We start from the raw sequence: 14979 nt of genomic DNA on the forward strand, positions 1-14979 counted from the left end.
GGTGGGCCATCAGGATATGCCGAGCACAACTCAGCCCCCTATGTGTGTGACTGTCTAGAGGGAATGCACAAAGCCCAGCTGTCACCCTGCACAGAAATGTATACCAGGGACATGCAGAGGCACAGAATAGTTAAAGTAAGAAAATTCGAACTTTCTAAAAGGGGCATTTTTAGACCTGTAATTTAAAAAACAACTTCACTAAATGATGTGTTTTTTAATTGTGAGGCCAGAGACACCAAACTTGCTCTTACTATCCTTTCCTAATTGGAAGTTACAAATGTAAAGTGTTACAAGGCAGCTCCATTACTAACCTATAGGAGAGATAGTCCTTGCTGTAATGAAAAATGAATTTAGCAGTTTTCATTACCAGGACATGTAAAGCTCCAACGTACATATTCTTCCTTTTAAATACAATGCGCCAGGCCCATGGGGCCATCTATGGCCTACCTTACGGGTAACTTAAATGTAGTTAAAGGGAAGGTTTGGGCCTGGCAAGTAGGTGAACTTGTCAGGTCGAAATGGCAGTTCAAAAAACTGCACATACAGTCTCTGCAATGGCAGGCCTGATACAGGTGTGAAGTGTTACACATATGGGTAGCACAATGAGTGCTGCAGGCCCACTAGTAGCTTTGGATGTACAGGCCCTGGGGTCATGTAATGCACTGTACTAGGGAGGAACTTAACTTATTAGTAAATTAAATATGCCAATCATGAAGAGACAAAATGCCATTACATTTTAGATACAAAGCTCATGGCATTTCAGCACTGGTCAACAGTGAAAAAGTGCACAGATTCCTTCTGCCAGCAAAACATGAGGTTAAGCACACAGTCAGAAAAAGGTTAGAAGGCAAAAATGTAGGGTAAACTGCACCAAAAGACGGCAGGTCTAACAGTTCATGTAAGTCATCTTTGGAATCTCGACCACTGTAGAACATCTTGTGATACAAAACATTTTCCTACCTTTTGCCGTCTTTCTACTTCTAAAGCTCTAAAATTAAAATTAAAGTCTTATTGCTTCCAGGCCTTTATTTTTTATTTTTACAGAAACAACACTGGAGCAGTTGTAAGAGACACTCTGCTGTAGCCATGTCAGTGGCCCATACCAAAACAGTTCCCTCGTTCATCACTATTACACAGAAAGCTAGAATCCCTTGCACATAATAGGTGTTCAGCTCAGGTGTGAATGATCTGCACATCTGGGCTCCAATTAAAGCCTCACCTGGACACAGGAGGTAGCGCAGATGATGTACTTCTTGCTGTGGGGTAGGGTAGGTGTGCATGGATTCCAAAGCTCCACTCTCTGTGTGCTCTGTCGCTCTCTCCATGTATGTTAACACCATCGAAATGACTATTAAGTTTGGCAGGTCTGCTGCATCCTGACGCTTTCTCAGGCATGTAGGCAGTTTGAATTGTTTTCATGTTGTACCCTCATTGCCAAAGATGTCAGTATTGATGGCGGGAGTCAAAAGCAGTAGGCCTCCTTGTGCAGCGTGTGGTGGTTATTTACTATTGGTGATGGTGATTGCTTTGCTCTCTGTGACTTAGGGTGTAGTACTCCAGTGGTGAAAATTATGACAAATGTAGGTATCACTGGAAAGGATGCGAGCTTAGGGATCGTTAAACATAGTAGCTTTTTGGATACCTTGGCTACGGAATGCATGCCATATTTGATACTTCGCACATGAGAGCTAGATGCAGGCAGTGCTGGAAATAGAAAGGATCCCTCAGGAACCCCATAAATTGGGAGTCAAAGGGTGGTGGCAGAAATGGGATGGAGTCCTGAGAAACATAGTATGCTTGTGAACTTCAAAATTTGTTTAAAAAAAAACTCTGTTTCCAAAGAAATTTGAAACAAGAACACATGGTTAAGTACATCTGTTCTGGTTTACTTAATTGGTCCCAAATTAACTACATTTTATAACATTTTAATGAGTCAAGGCATCTGCTGCAGTGATCTTGGCATACCCAGCACGTTCTAAGGTATAAAAGCAGTAAGCAAGATAACTCTGTTGATTAATGTACTTGTTTCATTGATCTGTGTGCAAACTAGTCACATTTTTGACTCGTCATAAAAATAGCATATGTGGATGATGAACCTCTTGCAAAGCACTGCGTGTACTATTCAGGGCACATATTTGTATTTTATGTGCATAGCACTTTGGATTTATATTTTGTTGCAGATATCTTTGTATTAGCTGCAGGACACACGTTGCAATCGTTGTAGTATATCTTAGTGATATCTGAACTTGCATCAATAAGCTACAAGCAAATGTCAAGGCATAAGTTTAAAACCTTACTGTTTCTTTTGCATTTATCATTATTCTGAGATTGCTAAAATGGGTATTTTTGGTAGTAAGAAACATGTATAAATATATTATTAGTGCAATTCCTTATATAGACAGATACATCGGACATTCTTACAGAGCATGTCTATCTCTTACATATAGGGCTTGTAAAAGTCTGAAACCCTCCCATAAATCATAGTTTATCTCTTCAGTACCTTTTAAAGTGACAACAAGTTGAGTGTCTTTACAGCGGCGGGTCCTCCATTATGGTGGATGAGCGTCGCCCACTACAACCCAGCAAAAATAAAATGCTTTTATTATCATTTTATTTTAATGACTAAGCCGATGCCAGTCAGGCCATGACAGGAAGGATGAGTGGTGGGCACTTATAAATGACATTGTCGGTTTGGCCGGCTGACTTCCGTCGGCCAAACAGAAATACGCACTTCGGTTTCTCCAACCCAGCTGTATTCTACAGCCAGGTGAAGAAAAGGCACACACTCTGTGCCTGAACAAGCATCAAACCAGCCTGTACAGCCCAATCCCGGCTTGGTATAGCATGAGAGCTGTGTCAGGATTGGGTGGGGGAGTCTGCATGCCTGCCCGGTGTGCTGCAAGGCAGAGGAGCACCGTGGCCCGCAGCAGAGTTAGGTAAGTATTTTGAATTTTTATTAATCCCACACCCCCTCTGTATTTATTTGTTTATTTATTTATTTATTTACACATTTTTATAAAGCGCTGACTTTACCCGAAGGTGTCAGAGCGCTGTACAATCGAACCAGTTACGTTACATGAGAGAAATGTTACAAAATAGAACGTACAAAAATAGCAGGACACAGAATCAAACACAGCAGGCAAGAGGAACACAATATCAAACACAGCAAGCAAGGAATGTACAACAAATAAATATTACAAATTTACAATGACGAAAGAACTTCCTGGCGGGGTCTGAGAATGAAGGAATTCGTTCCGAAAGTGTCTTTGGAATAGAAGAGATTTGAGGTCTGCTTTGAAGATCCGGATGGAGGTGATGGCACGGAGCAAAGGAGGAAGCGAGTTCCAGATTCTCACCGCATTACCTGAGAACGATTGAGCCATCAATTTTTCCCTTTTGAAGGAGGGGGGCTCAAGCAGAAACTTTTCCGCATTCCGAGAAGGTCTCAAGCCTCCAGACAATTTCAGTTTATTCGCCAGATAGTGAGGGGAGGAAGAGTGCAAGGCTTTGTGGGTGATGCAAGCCGTTTTGTAAATAGCTCTAGCCTCGATGGGAAGCCATCGGTGAGAAGACAGGATAGGAGTGATATGGTCACTTCGTTTGGACCCTGAAATGAAGCGAGCTGCTGAATTGAGGACAGATTTGAGGGGGAGAGGTGAGATTGGGGAAGGCCAGTCAGAAGAGGATTACAATAATCCAGTCTAGAGAGAACTAGCGATTGGACCAAGGTTTGTAGGTCTTTCTCCGGGAAGAACCGATGAATCCCCCACAGAAGGCGCAGCTGATAATGTGCGTTCTTGGCAATGGAGTTGATGTGTGAGATTAAGTTAAGTCTTTTGTCAAGTATGACACCTAGGGATTTAGCGCAGTCGACAATGTTGGGTTTACTGACGAGTAAATTCAGCTGTTCCGTCCAGGATTGAACAGGAGGCGGGGAGAGAGAGGTAGATTGGAGGAGGAATTCAGTTTTGGAGGGATTTAGAATGAGTTGGTGAACTAACATCCAGTTGTGAATAGAGTTGAGAGTAGAGTTGAGTAGTGAGAGATCTTGTGAGGAAGACACCTTGAGGTAGATTTGGGTGTCATCCGCATAGAGATGGTAGAGGATTCCAGATTTGCTTAGGAGGTTCCCAAATGGTTCCAGATAGAGATTAAACAGAGTGGGTGCAAGGATAGAACCTTGAGGGACGCCTCGACCAACCACCAGTGGAGACCAGAGACTGTTCGCAATCTTGATCATTTGGGATCTGTCCGAGAGGATTGAGGCAAACCATTTAAGCACTGTGTCTTCTACGCCCATTCTCTGTTGAAGAGTGTTAAGGAGGGTGTTGTGATTAACAGTGTCAAAGGCTGCAGAGAGATCAAGAACAATCAGAAGGCACGATTCCTCTGAATCGAGTATATGCAGCGCATCATCGATCACTCGCAGCAGGGCTGTTTCAGTGCTGAAATTCTGAATAAAGCCAGAGTGGAACACCTCAAGGAGTAGCCACCACTGTGCCTTTATTTCCAAGCATTGGATTGGCATCAAGGTGCTGGGCCCCAGCTGGCTTCCAGCCCGGGTGGGATTTGGAGAAAAGGAGTGCTGATTTCCTTTTAAGAGAGGTATGTGTGGGGCATGTCTACGTCACTGAGTGTGATGGCTGCGTTTGGAGGAGCCCTGCTAAACCCTTGGTTTCTCCTGTAAATCCGCTAAATCTATCCTGCACCCTTGTGCTTGGGGGGGGGTGTTGGCAGTCATCAGCCGGCCGGCGACAATGGAATCAGGGATTGGCGAGCCCCTGCATGCGGCATGAACAGCATCGCCATGGGGCCTGAGGGACGCGCTAAGCCGGGACCTGCCATGGTGCAGGGGGCGGGGCAGCAGCGCCCCACCCGCCTGCTCTGAAACCTCCGAGGCCGTGGCTAGAGACCTGTGCCGACTGACTGCCTCAGAGTCGACAACCCTACGCCGTAGGGGCCTGGCTCAGCTGGCACGTCAGTGGGGAGGGGGCATAGCGATGCCCCCGCTGTGCTGATTGTCAACGGTTTGTCCCGTACTCCCTACTAAGCTCCATATCTGAAGGTGAGAGCAGCTGCCCTCAGGGGTTCCCGGGCCCTGAAGTCAACGGTCTGGGGGGGTGGGGGGGGTGCAGACTGCGCAGAGGTTCGGCGCCAGTGCTGCAGTGCTGCGGAGGCCCAACCCACTCCAGGGCTCCTCAGTAACAGTGGATGAGGCGGCGACCAGGGGTGCCACACCACCACAACCCCAGCATCACGCCTACAAAGAGACCAGCTAAACTGGGCAATTGCCGCGTAAAGAGCTGAGTGGAAGACTGGGGGCCTGCCCTGGGACTGTCCTGAGGCGTACCCTCCCTCCCTGGTTGGAGCGGTAGACAAGACCACGTGATCTGTGCCTGGTCATCATTCCTGGTGCCTGATGGTGCCACACAGATCTGCGAGATAGTAGCAGTGTCGGGGAGGGGAGCCTGGCTGCCTACTGGGGTTCGGGCGTCCATTGGACCATAAGTGGCATAGGCAGCCATATCGCCACATCCGGCGGCTCCTTCACACATCATGGCATGCCCGCATAAGTTTGTAGGCTGCCATCCAGACTCCTGATCTGCCCGCTACAGCCTGCTACCCTAGGCGAACAACCCTCCCACATGGTCGAACTGCATGGTGATTGGGGGTTTTGAAGAATGGACGATCTGCTGTGCTTCCGGCTGGAGACTGCGTTGGGCCCAGGGCCGGACTGGGAACCAAAACCGGCCCCGGCAAAGTGCTCGGCCGGCTCCCCTCCCCACTCGGGGGGGTTGGAGGTGCCACCGAGCTCTTTGCCGGGCCGGTTTTCGGCCGATTTTGTCACAGGGCCGATTTTGCAGCTATGCTGCAAAAACGGCCCTGTAACAAAAACGGCCCCCAGGGGCCCCAAACCAGCCCCCACCCATGCAACGTAACGGGGGATTGCCGGGTGCCTGCTACGGCCAGTCCGGCCCTCGTTGGGCCCCCGGAAGAGAGGTGGGTAGTGCCTGGGAATTGCTGGTTCGCGCACACTGATCCCGACTCTGTGGCTCCACTGCCAGAGACACCCAATTTGGAGTGCAGACCAGCCGAAGACAATGAGCGGTGGCCATGTCGGGCCACAAAGGCACAAAGTGACCCAACATACCCGACTTGACAAATTCACCATGCATAAACCTGTGGCCACTGAACCCCACCCTTGAAGCGGTACGGTCACCAGGCCTGATGCTGAGCGTGGTGAACAGACCCTGCAGGATGTAATGGAGGTGATAGCGGGTGTGCGTACATCTCTTGAACAACGCATCGATACAATCTCCACTGATGTCATTCTTATCAGGGCGAACATGGCAAAAATTAGCGAAAAGTTAAAACAAATGGAGATCATCCTGTCCAGCCTCCACGGAGACACCATGCAAGTACAGCTGGGCGTCAAGGAACTCCAGGAGCTCCGTAAGTACACAGAGGATAAGCTCGACAACTATGAAGGTCGCTCCAGGAGAAATAATGTCTGCATAATTTGAGTACCCAAGAAAGCGGAGGGGCAGGCAGCAGACATCTTCGTAGAGGACCTCATTCTCAACCACTTGCAGCCCAAGGGCCAGTCAAAGTTCTTTGTCGTGAAAAGGGCACACAGAGGGCCTGGAGTTCAGCTGCGGCAGGGAGCGCCGCCGCATCCCATCCTGGCCAGATTGCTTATGTTTGGGGACAGGGACGTCATACTTTAAACTGCCAGGGTGGCTCCACCTTCCGCTATTAGAATGCAGAAATTTCCCTCTTTCTTGACTTTTCCCTGAGAGTTCAAAAATAGTGGAGATCATTCCGCGAGGTGACGAAAGAGCTACGTGACAGGGGGGTAAAATACGCAATGCTTTTCCCGGCCAGGTTGAGAGTGGAGGCTGAGGGTAAGTTTTGGTTTTTTGAACGTCCTGAAGAAGCGGCAGACAGGTTGGAGGGCTGGCAAGGTGCAAGGGAACATAATGTTATGTGAGCAGTGTCCGGGACTATGTTTCTCAACCGTCCGTCTTTGGGAGGTGGGGGTTCCTGTTGGGCTTATTCAATCTAATTGTCTGTGTATTATGGTTGTCGGGGTTGTAGGGAGGAGCTCATACCACCCGGGAGCCTGGCCGCAGCATGGACTGTCATTTAGTGTCCCTTTTTTGATTGTATATCGCCTCTCTGGGAGGCTACGATGACTACCGGGAGAGCGAGGTAGTGGAACCTCAATCCCCACAGTTTACTTCTTTTAGTTAATGCATTGGCGACAGGCACTCTGCATAGTTTGTTTGCTGGGCAGTTTGAGGCCCAGAGTGCAGGGAAGCAGGGAGGAGGGCTTTTGGGTTGGGAGTGTTAGTTGTTGTTCAACGTTCAGAGATGACAGCATTGTCTCTTAATAGACAGGGTAGGGAACTACTAGTACACAGATATGCAACAGCCCACACACTGGGATAAGACCTTAAGCTCCTTAGCTGGAATGTTAATGGTCAATGTTTTAGGTGATAAAGCTGGCAAGCTCCTAGCCTGACTTGATAGAAGGGACCTGGCTACCTGCCTGGTTCCAGAATTAGTAGACAAACAGGGGGGAGTCACAACAGACCAGCAGGCGATTGCAAACAAGTTTATCGAACACTACCATTGAGTGTACCACTCAAGCACTGATTTGCTGTAAGAAGACTCAGAGGAAGTGCTCACAGATTTTCAGCTTCCTGCCCTGTCGGCCGAAGAGAGGGAATCTTTAGATGGCGCTTTTACGAATGACGAGATCGCACAGGCAATACGCAATCTTCAATCCGGTAAGGTGTTAGGCCCAATTGGTTTACCGATAGAACTCTACTAGTTAAAGCCTGACTCTATTGCCCGCACCTGCGATCAATATTCGAAGAAAGTAGGGAGAGGGGAGACTTCCTTATGATCAGCGGATAGCCATCCTAGTGACCATCTATAAGGAAGGGAAACCAAGGGACAGGTGCTCATCGTACAGGTCCATCTTGCTGCTTAATGCAAAACCCAAGATCTTGGCAAAACTGTTGGCGACCCGACTAACCCCAGTTTTTAGTAAATCAGTACACCCGAACCAGTCGGGCTTCATGCCTCATTGAAACACAGTCCTGAACCTGCGGCGGCTTCATGGAGTGATGGGCAGGGTCGACACGATCCAAGAACCGGTGATGGTGGTGTCTCTGGATGCCACTATGGCATTTGACACCGTCAAATGGACTTATCTCTTTGCGGTCCTGCAAAAGCTAGGTTTCAGTCCCGAATTTATTGGATGGGTGAGGCTGCTGCAAAGTGAGCCCTTAGTGCAGGTTGTGGTCAACAACAAAAAGTCGGATGTGTTTGAGTTGACCCATGAGACACGTCAGGGCTGTCCGTTGTCTTCGCTGCTATTAGCGCTCTCCCTCAAACTGCTGACAGCATGGATACGGTGAGATCGGACAACCGGGGCCTTAAGTGGGCAGACAAGTGGGAGGAACGTATCTCTCTTTATGCGGACAACATTCTCCTTTATCTTGCCTCCCCAAAATCATCACTTCTCAACGCCATTAACATATTCACTAACTTCGGGAAGAACTCCGATTTTAGGATAAACTGGGCTAAGTCGGTGGTCTATGTCCTCAGTGGCGAGTCCCTAATCCCCCTAAAGGGCTGTCCAATTCAGGTGGCTCAAGAAGACTTCTGATACCAGGGTGTCTATATCACGGGCGATCCAAAGACTAGGTATGCACGTAACCTACTCCTCCTCTCCAGCGTCTGAAATGGGATGTGGCTCACTGGAGGGTTCTCCCGCTATCTCTGCAGGGGCGAGCAGCACTTTATAAAATGATGGCTCTGCGCCGTTTCCTGTATGCCCTGCAGAACCACCTGGACCCAATTCCAGCTCTCTACTTTAAAGACGTTGAGAGACTTCAAAGAGAACTGCTCTAGGAGGGCATGCCCGCATTGCTTTATCAAAACTAGTACTCTCATGGTATGATGGGGGATCACTCTCCCTGATATAAAAACATACTACTGGGCAGCTCAATTGGCAGCAATTAACCAAATCACGTATCGATGCTGGGATGACCCTGGGTATAGGATGAACAAATGGCAACATCATGGGGGTAATTTTAACAGAGCCATCTACTCTTATGCTAAAAAGATCCCATTCACTGGGCCTACCGGGCACGCAGTACACGTCTGGAGAGCAGCGAACAAAAGTTTAGGGTGGGACAGGAGACTCGCACAGGCCACGCCCCTATGGGATGCTGAGTAAGTGGGCCCTCTACGGACCGCCAAAGGGTTTGAAAATTGGGTCTTGATTGGGATCTCAAAGGATTGGGGACCTGCGGGAGAAGGGGGCAGTGCTTTTGTTTGCCGATCTGCAAAAAGAATATGAATTAGCTGAATCCGAATATTTCCTCTATTTGCAGGTGCGGCATGCACTAATGTCAACCTTGCCCAAAGGAGAGTCATCACCATTGGAAGACAGGTTGTTAGACGGTTAAATACCCACAAAAGCGATCTCCCTCACATGCAAGAAACTAATAAACAATACCACTGATCCACTTGTCCAGATCAGGGGGCGGTGGGGGAGAGATGGGTTAGAACTTGATGATGAAGAATGGCAGTAGGCGTTGTCTCCCCAGGAGAAGTTGCAATCTCCTCCAGACTCTGTTTGGTTCAATTGAAGATCCTCCAGAGGGTTTATATGTCGGGGCCAGACTTGTTAACTTGGGGAGTGCGTCTGATGGAATGAGCAGGAGGCGTTGTGGTCAAGAGGGTACTTTCTAACACATATTATGGGAATGTGTCATTAGCCTGCGATATTGGAAGGGAATGCAGGAGTGTATAAGCGAGGTGCTTGAGGTGAGAATCAAGCCTAAAGCCAAACGATGTCTGTTGAACCTCTGGGAACTTACAGATGTGAATAGTAAAGGGAAAACCTCGGTCACATTGGGTTTGATAGTGGCTAAGAGGAATATCCACTGACTGTGGAGGTCTGGAGTGGCACCTACATTGGCCACCTGGAAGACTGATATGGACTCTGCCATGCTGAGGGAAAAAACAGTGTATGTAGCACAGGGTTGCCCCAAAAGGTGGACGGCAATTTGGGACAAATGGAATGTATATAGAGGGAATATCTGTATCCCACCCACCGCTCCTCCCCTGGAAGAACCTTTCACACCCTGTGTCCCGACCTCCATGACCTGTTGGTTTGATTTGCCAAAGTAATGCTGTCGATTCCTGTCTGACATGATATTTGTCCTGTGATAAATGCCATTCTCTCTATGTTCAATAAAAAGAGTTTTAAAAAAAGAGAGGTATGTGATTTGGGCCCAGTTGGACCTGACAATAGGGGTCTCCCTCACCCTGAGCAGATACCATGTCTGAAAACGCTGTGCGGGTACCGTTAAATGTGCCTTGCTTTTGGCACATTCCATAGAACCTAGATCTAGATCTAGCTCAGTAAATGCTGCCAGAACCAGAATGCTGCTGGACTATTTTCCATGGCCGGACTAAGAACACGAAGCAAGCCTATAGGACCGACCCACGGCTGTGGTGCGAGGATACTAGTGTGAAGCATTGCTGCTTTTGTTAATTGGGGGGCGATATTGCAGCACTTCTGCAAAACTGTCCTCAGTAAGAAAAACAGCCCCAATGTTCCAAAACCACCCCCCTCCTCCACCCCCCTGCCCCCCCGCCCCCGGACGGGGATAGCCGCTACGTCCGTCCAGCCCTGCTATTTTTCACCACTTAGTGCCTTACACTTCAAAAAAGGAACTTCTGTAACCTGGCTAGCGAATATTGTGATATATAAGGCAGGAACTCAAAGACTCAGGCACAGTGTGGGACATGTGCGACATGGGATATTTAGTACATGTGTTACTTACGTGCCGTCTGAGCTGTTGCTGTTGGTGCTGCTGCCGTCAGTGGATTCTCGGCTTCCTTGTCGGGTCACCCTATTTCTCATCTCCACGGCTATGCCGGTTTCGGTGCTCCTTCGGATGTTGCTACGTAGCTTTTTCGTGCCTCCATCTAGATAGACACAGTAATGCATGGTTATCATGCTGCAGACAGAGATAAAGAAACACAACTCAAAATTCCACGTACAAGATTAAAAAAACATTGGTGGCACATCCTTCTTTGTTCAAGCAGCCAAAATATGGAACTCATTACTCCTGAATATAAGATCCACGGATAATCACCTTGTCTTCAGAAGACTACTCAAGAATTGGCTCTTCCCCACAAAACCACCATACTCAAACATAAATATACAGCATATCCCTCTTTATGTAAGCATTTCTTTGTACTATAGATGTGTACCTACATATGTGTATTGCTTTATAGAAACATGTATAGTAATAATAATGTTTTTAAAGATATGGATATTCGTTAGTTCTGCTTAAATAATTTACATATTACTTATAGTTACATTATTCTATGTTTAACTCATATATAGGTGACTGCTTATGTAAGTAACTCTTTTATCATAAATATTTATCTACAATTGCTTCACTATTGAATTACAAAAATAAAAACAAATAAATTAATTTAAAGTACAACAACACAGTTTGAGTTCATTAAATGCAACTTTAATCTACATATATTACCTTCCTTATGCATTTATATACCGTCCATGTACTTATGTATCTTCATATTTATTACTTTTCTTCTAATTCAGCATATCCAATGGACTACCTTATTTCTCACCCTACACCTTTCTCAATATATTCTCTACCTCAACTCTTTGACTAATCTCAAACCTCATTCTACTATTCTTTTCAATCTACTACCCTATTTGCATCCTATATTTCTATCAATATATCCTCTATCTTAACTCTCTAATTCACCCCAAATCCAACATCACTACTATGATCTCTCATTCATACATTTCATTTGTTTTGAAGCGTTGGTAAAGGCTGTCTTTACTAATCCACTCAGCTATGCACATAAAATACAGATCTGTTCTTTGCAGCAGGCATATTAACCCTCTGCACAACTTTCTGGCGAGTCAAAACTGCCACTAGGCCAAACTCCTTTCTCTCTAGCAGGACATTAATCACAAAAGTTAACTGGCATTTATGTTGCTGCCTGAAAGGTGAACACACAAGGAACTCTGCAGCAGGTGCTTTTAAATTGTACGGTATTGCTAAAAACAGCACCCCCCTTCTGCCACCCAGGTAAGTGTCCCCCCTCCATGTCGCACCCTGTGCCTCCGGATGGGTCGCACCACCCTATAGCTGGCCAGCTACGGTAACATTAAAATGCTGTTGGTTGGCACCTGCTGGAGCTGGAAGAGAAGCTCTCCGTTGTAAGGACTGATTGCACATTGGGTAGAGCTCAATTGTTACTAGCCCTGTGCTCGCGCACCTTGATTTCCCATGTGACCAATTTTTAAAAACCAAAAACTGAGACAGTCTACAAACGTAAAAGTAAGAATACGTATTTGCAGCGACCGCGAGGCACGGAGTGACTTTCGTGACGGTACTCACGACGACGGTGGAGAAGTCTGGCTCACTGGTTAGAGCAGGCAGACCTGGAAGCAGAGGTCAGCCCGGGACCAGGGTTCAATTCCCGGCTCGGCGGGTCTTGAGTCCTAAAATGTCCATGGACTCGACAATTCTCGCTCCGGTGCCTGCTCCATTCATGGGTTCACACTCTGCGACTCTGGGCAATAGTTTGCTTAATCTCCACAACGGCCCCTCGCGGCGGGATGCCTGGCTTTCACCTTGCGGATACCCTGCCGGGGTTATCTTACAGGGGAATTCCAGGACGGGTTCCCTAAGCAAGCGCTTAGAAACCAGTGGTGATTTGCGCTATATAAATTCCTGTACATTTACATTTACTCGTAAACGATGTATATACTTTGACACACAGCTTCATCTGTGTCCATTAAATTGCTTTCTGCTAATGGCTGATAAATAAACGTGCTTTATAAGACATAAAAACGCGACCCCCTCTGTCTGTGAATGGCCTTCTTTGAAAAGCAGGACGTATGTTGCATGATGTTTGGGGGAGGGAGAGATGGGGAAACATGGGGTCTGTCCTGGCATTTCCGGGACGGGTGTGGGACACTGGATCAAATTTTACTGAATGGAAAATGTATTTGATGCAATCGACTAAAGTTTGGGGTGCACATTTCGCCTGGTCCCAGCCCCGCAGGGACGGCGCATACAGCAAGGGGAGCGTAGACCGCGATGCCACTTTCTCTCCATCCTTCTGTGTCACCCTCCCCACACCCTGCACTGGCCAGAGGCGTAACGCAAAGTGGCGTGGCCCCAGGCGAATTTTGATAGGGCTCCCACCTGTACCCCATATCTCACAAATATGTATTGTCTTGGGGCTGCGTGGGGGGCCTTGAATTGTTGGGGGAGGGGGGCTCTCAAGGGTTGGGTGTTGCAGGCGTCTGTTTTACGTCCCTGGCCCCTTACTTCCATTTACGAACTGCTCAGAGAAGGTGGAATAAGTGAATGACAATCCCAATGTGGAACAGGGACATCTCTGCAGAATATTGTCTAGAAAAAAACATGTCCACACAGTTACCCCACCGACCCCCCATCACCCCTCTGTGCGGAATAACGTGTAATAGCTGGATTTATGTGCGGGGGATACTTTTTAGGAATGTTCTCCACGCACACAAATGGGCATTACTTGTAATGTGGGCCATGGTGTTTTAATGTGTTGGCATGTAGTGCCCCAACAGCACCACTAGGGCCGAGTCATTTCAGGGGTATTTGAATGAGTGAACAATAGGCACAAAAAGGCAGGCTGGGCCAGCATCTCTCTCCATCATCATTTATGCTGGAAGGCCCATACGTTTAAGAATGGTATAGTCATTTCCATAGCTGGCCATGCTTACTGGGAATACGAGTGTCTGCAAAGTGGTGTGTGCATCTGTGGAAACAGCATGCTCCTTTACTTTCTCCACTGGTCCACTATGTTATCATCAGTGGCGGCTCCTCCGCTAAGGCAGAGGAGCGTCACCCCACTGCTTTGCATGAGTGAAATGAAGGAAAAATGAAATGATAACTCGAGGTTATTATCATTTTATTTTGTCTCTGCTGCAGCAGGTTTGCGGGCGGGACTGCTGACAGAGCAGGGGAGCAGGAGTTTGCTCTCCCTAAGTGCGCATGAATGTTTGGCCGGCCGCCTCGGGCAGACCATACATTCATGCGCACTTTGCATGTTCTCCAACCAGGCTGCATTACAGCCTGGGTGGAGAACATTCCAGGCTTCCGTTCCCTGGCTGAGAGCTGAACCATGGTGCTCAGACTTATCACAAGGCTGCATTGCAGTGTTGCGATTGGCTCAGGAGAGCCTCAGCCTGGGTGCTTCCTGTTCCTGCAACACCAGTCGGGAGAGGTGACGGCGGGACAACGTTGGAGAGTCGCTGCGAAGGGGTATGTTTTATTTTTACACCCCACACCCCCCTGCCCCACCACCCCCAATCCGTGCCGGACCCTCGTGTTTATCTTCTGTTTCCTTACATGCTATGATGTCTTTCTCCAAAGTATAATTGATGCAGCAGTACTTTAGAAAAAGAGAATATTAAACTTTTAACTTCTATGGACTCCCACTGACTAGGACCCCCGCCCAAGCAATCTGTATTATTTGATCTTCAAAAAATACAGAATGAAGTGTACTGTACATCAAATAAATACATACATTATTACATATTTTATTTCATTCACAAACCAAACAGAGGTAAACAACGGAATTTTAATGGGAAGTTTGTAACTTTTCAAAATGTTATTTTACTTTTAAAAGATGACATGATATGCAAGACTCCAGCATCTCACTTTGTCTTTTTTTCCTAATGCATGGTCTCTGTTTGTAGATGCATACCAGTGCTTCAATCAATGCCACCATTTATCCATACTAGATTCTTCTAGCTGTGCCTTGGTGCTCCCATGATGAGGATACATCCGGTTTCAAATTCGCTCACATTACAAAGCGTCTTTTAAAATGAATGCTCAATTTTGCCTTTTCATGTATGTA

At 47.3% G+C, this 14979-nt stretch overlaps 1 protein-coding gene across 1 annotated transcript in view; it reads right to left on the reverse strand.

The window, feature by feature from the left end:
• The window catches only part of LOC147666697 (regulating synaptic membrane exocytosis protein 3-like), a 139574-nt gene extending 128562 nt beyond the window's left edge, over positions 1-11012 (reverse strand). Inside the window, exon 1 of the mRNA XM_086948958.1 lies at positions 10872-11012. Coding sequence (XP_086805084.1) covers positions 10872-10951 — 80 coding nt within the window. The 5' untranslated portion in view covers positions 10952-11012. The remainder of the gene's footprint in view (positions 1-10871) is intronic.
• Between the last annotated feature and the right edge of the window lie 3967 nt (positions 11013-14979).

This window comes from Lissotriton vulgaris, unplaced genomic scaffold (genome assembly GCF_964263255.1).
Source record: "Lissotriton vulgaris unplaced genomic scaffold, aLisVul1.2 SCAFFOLD_3140, whole genome shotgun sequence".
NCBI lineage: Eukaryota > Metazoa > Chordata > Amphibia > Caudata > Salamandridae > Lissotriton > Lissotriton vulgaris.